The sequence below is a fragment of the Otolemur garnettii genome, unplaced genomic scaffold (genome assembly GCF_000181295.1).
Source record: "Otolemur garnettii isolate 467f Iridium unplaced genomic scaffold, OtoGar3 scaffold00013, whole genome shotgun sequence".
In the NCBI taxonomy this organism is placed as follows: Eukaryota; Metazoa; Chordata; class Mammalia; order Primates; family Galagidae; genus Otolemur; species Otolemur garnettii.
Window position 1 is genome coordinate 29489527 of NW_003852408.1, and position 6420 is coordinate 29495946.

General features: G+C 36.5%; 1 protein-coding gene across 1 annotated transcript in view; it reads left to right on the forward strand.

Moving 5' to 3' along the window:
• The window catches only part of C2CD6 (C2 calcium dependent domain containing 6), a 222050-nt gene that overhangs the window by 71969 nt on the left and 143661 nt on the right, over positions 1-6420 (forward strand). Inside the window, 1 exon segment of the mRNA XM_023510397.1 lies at positions 378-521. Coding sequence (XP_023366165.1) covers positions 378-521 — 144 coding nt within the window.

A 6420-nucleotide genomic window follows, 5' to 3' on the forward strand; every position in this document is an offset into this window, starting at 1 on the left:
AGTCCCAGCTACTCAGGAGGCTGAGGCAGGAGGATCACTTGAGCCTAAGGGTTTGAGGTTGCTGTGAGCTATGACGCCATAGCACTCTATCCAGGGTGACAGTGAGACTCTGTCTTAAAAAATACTTTATACTGCTCATTAGAATTTCAGGTTCTTCTCTTCTATCCCATCCTGCTGCCCATGATCTTAGTAGTGAAGATAAATCAAGAGAGTACCTCTCTCTGGATTTCTCACTCTTGTCTCCTTTCTACCTCTTTCTTCTAATGACCCAACGTGGATAGATAAGCTGAGAGAAGTGTTCAAAAGTGATAGTTGCTAGTAATTTTAGAAGTAGACTTTTGTATAATTTCAATATTTAATTTTCTTACTATTCGTAGAAATGTTATTATGCCACAGTCTATAGAGTATCCAGCATTCTTATCTCCAGACCTGCATGTTACCTTTGGGACACCAACTGTGCAGTCCCCTGACCCACCAGCTGCAGTAAAACTCGAAAAACTTCAACAACCACCTCGGGAAAGGTAAACAAACAACAGCAAAAACAAAAACACAAAACCGCATAAGTTTTCATGTTATATATATTTTTTATAATGTTGATTTCTCCCTTTCTCCATCTGAGGCATGGGCCTGCTGTTAGTCCAGAAACTTTCTTTATGGTGCTATTTCATGAGTTCAGAGATTATTCCTGATTTTTTGCTTAGCAAATTCAGGTATTTTATTTGACAAAGTTGATGTTACTGCAAAAAATGAGGTGAAAAGTCGTTTGTAAGGGAGAAAGTATAATACTTGCTCTGTTTTCTCATTCAATAAGCATAGAACACTTATGCTTTTTTTTCTATATTTCTCATCCTTTTTTCTCTATGCTTCAGTATAGATATTTTCTTCTGAATTATATTCTAGTTTACTGGTTCCTCTTTATTTCTAATATGCTGTTAAACCAATTTAATTCTTAATTTTATTTCTCACTTATAGAATTTCCCTTCATTTTTATAGTTGCCACTTCTCTGCCAAAATCCACAGCCTTGTCTTCTAACTCTTTGGATATATTAATCACCATTTTACCCAGCTTAGGCTGCTATAAGAAATACCATAGACTAAGCAAATACTATAGGCTTAAGCAACACACATTTATTGCTCATAGTTCTGGATGCTGGGAAGTACAAGGTCTAGCTGCTAGCTGATTTGCTTTCTGCTGAGGGCCGTTTTCCTGGTTTGCATATAGCTGCCTTTTTGCTGTATCCTTACCTTATGTAGAGAGAGATCGTCTACGTCATGTCTGTTGTCATAAGGGCACTTATCCCATTCATGAGGGCTCTATCCTCCTGACCCAATTACCTTCCAAAGTCCCCACTCCCAACATCATCACATAGAGGGGTAAGGCTTCAACATATGAATTCTGGGATACACAATCATTAGTCCATAGCAGTTTTTGCTATTTTTAAGTCAAAGTCTGATCACTGCATTTTCTGCATCTCCTGTAAGTCTGTTTCTCTTTACTGGTTTTCAGTAAAATCTTACATTCTCATATCCCTGGTTATTTCGATTGAATGCCAGACAATGTATTTGAAAATTTGTAAAACTAATTTGAGGCTCTTGGTTATAAATTTGTATATATAGCAAAGGCATACATTTGCATCTGGCGGCCAGCTATGCTTAGAGCACTAGCAATCCTCGGTCACCTTAATTCAACTGAAATTGGGATTTTAAATAATTTGAAACTGGCTTTAGTTCTAGGGGGCAGGAGCTTGTCATGTTTCTGGTTTACTGTTACTCCTAATGTCAGGATTGGAACTGGTACAAGGCACAAGAGATGCACTTAATTCTCTTATAGCCTTTTGGGAGTCCCAACTGAAAGTCTGAGTGTTTACCAGGATCTCTCACCCTGGGAAAGTCCCTGAACTCTGGCTTTTGTTCCTTTATTCTTGTATGTCTGTCTCAAAGCCTCTGCTTAGAGTCTTACCCTCTTGGCCACCTCAAAGCACAGATGCTTTGAAGGAAAAATGTGCACCAAATGATAGGCAGACTGATTCTGGGCTTCCTTTATATCAGAATCTTGGATCATAATCTTGGATCTACAAATCTTCACTGCCTTTATAACTCACTGATACTATCAAACAAAATTTAAAAAATTATTTTGTCCAGCTTTTATAAATATGCACTGAGATGACTAATCTGAAATAATTTCATCCAGAAGCAGAGCTGCTAACCATTTGAAAAATAAGTGTGTATATGTGTATGAACTCTTTACTCAGATTCATAAATTAATTCATAAACATAAGCTGAATGACAAAAGAACCCTCTTTTTCTTTAGTCTGACGTTCTATTAATCAAAAAAAAATTTGATGGAGCTGGAAAATATTCTTCTTAGCAAAGTATCTCAAGAATGGAAGAAAAAGTATCCAATTTACTCAAGCCTATTATTAAACTGATTTATAGCTATCATAGGAAAATTATAACCCAATTTTAGCCCAAGAATACGGGGAAAGAGGAAAGGGAGGGGAGGGGAGAAAGGATGGGTGGAGGGAGGGTGATTGGTGGGATCACACCTATGATTTATCCTATAAGGGTACATGTGAATCTTACAAAATGTAGAATATAAATGTCTTAACACAACAACTAAGAAAATAACTTGAAGGCTATGTTAACCAGTTGGATGAAAGTATTCCAAATTGTATATAGAAACAACCCACTGTACCCCCATGATAGTATTAATGTACACAGCTATGACTTAATAAATAAATAAATAATTCAACAAACATTTATTAAATATCTGGTATATATCAGGCACTATGCTAGGTACCACATATACAATGGTAATTTTAAAAAACAGCACTTTTCCTCTAACTTACAGTGAATGGAGACAAAGATTAATAAACGGGTGGTGCCTGTGGCTCAAAGGAGTAGGGTGCAGGCCCCATATACTGGAGGTGAAGGGTTTGAACCCAGCCCTGGCAAAAAGCTGCAAAAAAAAAAAAAAGTGAAAAAATATATGTTTAATTATAAATTAATAAATAAATTATGAAGGTATTAAAGAGATGGTAGAAAAGTAAAGGTGACTGATATTTTTAAGAATTGTCAGAGAAGACATTTGAGGTAACATTAAAGGAAAAAAGGAGTTGGCATATCAGAGATCCAAAGTTAGGGAATTACTGTGTGAATATATGTGAAAGCTCTAAGATAAAAAAAAGGTTTGGCATATACTTAAAAGAAGCAGCAAGCCATTGTAGATGGAGTAGGAATTGGGGGTAGAGACCAGATTATTTAGAGATTTGTAGACCATAGGAATCAGGGGTAGAGATCAGATTATTCAGAGACTAGTAGATTTTATTCTAAGAGAAATAGGAAGCCATTACAAGTTTTTACATTATCTTTTTAATATAATATTTAATAAAACAATACAATCTGTGATATTAATGTAAATTGTATACAGCATAATGTAATGCCATCAACCAGTACTCACCTAACCTAGAACCAAAACATTATAGGTAAATTCTATTTAATTATGAATTTCTCCCCATCTCATCCTCCTATTTCCCAAAAGTTAACTAATTCTATGAATTTTGTTTTTATTTCTTTTTTTTTTTTTTTATTGAATGGTAACTGTGTACATTGATGCACTTTGGGGGTACAGTGTGGTGTTTTCATACACAATCCAAGACACTTCCATCAAACTGGTTAACATAGCCTTCATGTAACTTTCTTATGTTTTTATTTCTTGCCTTTTGAAAATTACTTTAAAAAATCATTTATGTAGAATGCTTAAATAATACATTATTTGGTTTTGCTTATATTAATCATTATTAATGCTTGTAAAATTCATCTATGCTGTTTTGTGGTGTTCCATTTTATGAATATGCTGTAACTTAATTTTCACTTATTTATGAATGGTCATTAGGTATATTGCCTTTCTATTGCTGCTTAATAAATTGTCACAAACTTGTTTAAAACAACATCACTTATTTTTCCTAGGTCAGAAGTTGGGGAAGTCAGGGAAGAGTGTGAATGGGTTCTCTGGTCAAAATTTCACAAGGCTAAAATCATGGTGTTGGCTAGCAGTGTTATTATTTGGAGGGGTCCTCTTTCAAGTTCATTCAGAGTGTTAGAAAAAAATTAGTTTCTTATGATTGTAGAACCTAAGGATTCTTTCTTCTTCTTTTTTCTTTTGGGCTGGCTTTCAGCTTCTACAGCTCATTCTCAGATCCTAACTATGCGACCCTATCACAGCATAGTAGTTTGCTTTCTCAAGGCCAACAGGCAAATCACTGTTCATACTTAAAATCTCTCTCTTCAGGAATGACCAAGTTCCTTCTAAAGGTGACCTTGACTAGGTCATGCCCACCCAAGATAGCATCCCTTTTGATTAATTCAAAGGAAACTAATTTGGAACCTTAATTACATCTACAAAATTACATATTTTTTGTCAAATGATGTAATGTAATCATATACATAAACTGTGTTATATTCCCACACTCACACAAAAAGTGAGGGCATTATGTAGGGAATGTATAACAGTGATGGGGATTTTTAAATTTTATTTTCTATTTAATTGACACATAATAATTGTACATTTATAAAACACAGTGTGATGCTTTGATACATGTGTACTTTGCATAGTGATCAAATCAGGATAATTAGTATGTCTGTTACCTCAGACACTTATCACATCTTTGTGGTGAGAACATTAAAAATCTTCTCTTCTAGAGAATCACTTGAGCCCAAGGGTTTGAGGTTGCTATGAGCTATGCTGCCACGCCACTCTACTGGGGGCAACAAAGTGAGGCTCTGTCTCCCCCCAAAAAAACTTCTCTTCCAGCTATTTTGAAACATACAATACATTATTGTTAACTATAGTCACCCTACTATCCAATAGTAGAACAGGACTATTTCTCCTAACTGTGATTTTGTATGCACTAACTTTTCTGTCTGCCTACTGTTCCTAGTCTTTGGTAGAATATTAAAGAACTCAAACAACTCAGCAACAACAATAATAATAATCTGATTAGAAAATGGGCAAAAGACCTGAAAAAACATTTCTCCAAAGAAGACATACAAGTCTGAGGACATTAGCTCATGCCTCTAATCCAGTGGTTCTCAACCTTCCTAATGCCATGACTCTTTAATACAGTTCTTCATGTTGTAGTGACCCCCAACCATAAAATTATTTTCGTTGCTACTTCATAACTGTAATTTTTCTACTGTCATGAATCATAATGTAAATATCTGATATGCAGGATGTATTTAGGTGACCCCTGTGAAAGGATCATTCAACCGCCAAAGGGATCATGACCCACAGGTTGAGAACCACTGCTCTAATCCCACCACTTTGGGAGGCTGAGGCAGGAGGATCATTTAAGACCAGAAATTTGAGACCAGCCTGAGCAACACAGCAAGACCCTGTCTCTACAGACGGCTTATACGTGTAGTCCCAGCTACTTGGAAAGCTGAAGTACGAGGATCACTTAAGCTCAGGATTTTGAGGTTGTGGTGAGCTATTTTCCCACCACTTACTTCAGCCTGGGTGACAGAGTGAGACCCTATCTCTGACAAACAAAGAAAGACATACAAATGGGTGCTGGGAGAACTGGATAATCACATGTAAAAATATCAGAGAAATGCAAATCAAAACCGCACTAAGATATCACCTAACCCCAGTGAGAATGGCCCACATCACAAAATCTCAGAATTACAGATGCTGGCATGGAGGTGGAGAGAGGGGAACAGTTTTACACAGCTGGTGGGACTGCAAACTAATACAACCTTTTTGGAAGGATGTATGAAGAATCCTCAAAGAACTCAAACTGAACATCCCATTTGATCAGCGCATTTTGCGCTCAGCTGTCTCCCTGGCTGCTATCTGCACTTCCCTGGACCTTGCCGTAGGTGACTGGGATTGATGACAGACAGGAAGGGCTACACACCCCACCTTGCGCCCGCCTCCGGGGCTTTGGTGGCCTTTTAGGACAAGATCAAGAAGGAAATTACCAAATTCTTGGAACTAAACCACAATGAAGAGACAAGTTATCAGAACCTCTGGGATACTGCAAAGGCAGTCCTAAGAGGGAAATTTATCGCACTGAAAGTCTTCCTCAAGAAAACAGAAAGAGAAGAAATTAACAACTTAATGGGACACCTCAAGCAATTGGAAAAGGAAGAAACTCCAACCTGAAACCCAGCAGAAGAAAAAAAATAACCAAAATTAGAGCATAATTAAATGAAATTGAAAACAAAATGATTATACATCAGATTAACAAATCAAAAAGTTGGTTTATGGAAAAGGTCAATAAAATAGATAAACCTTTGGCCAACCTAACCAAGAAAAAAAGACTTAAATCTCTAATTTCTTCAATTAGAAATGGTAAAGACGAAATCACAACAGACCCCTCAGAAATTCAAGAAATCCTCCATGAATACTACAAGAAA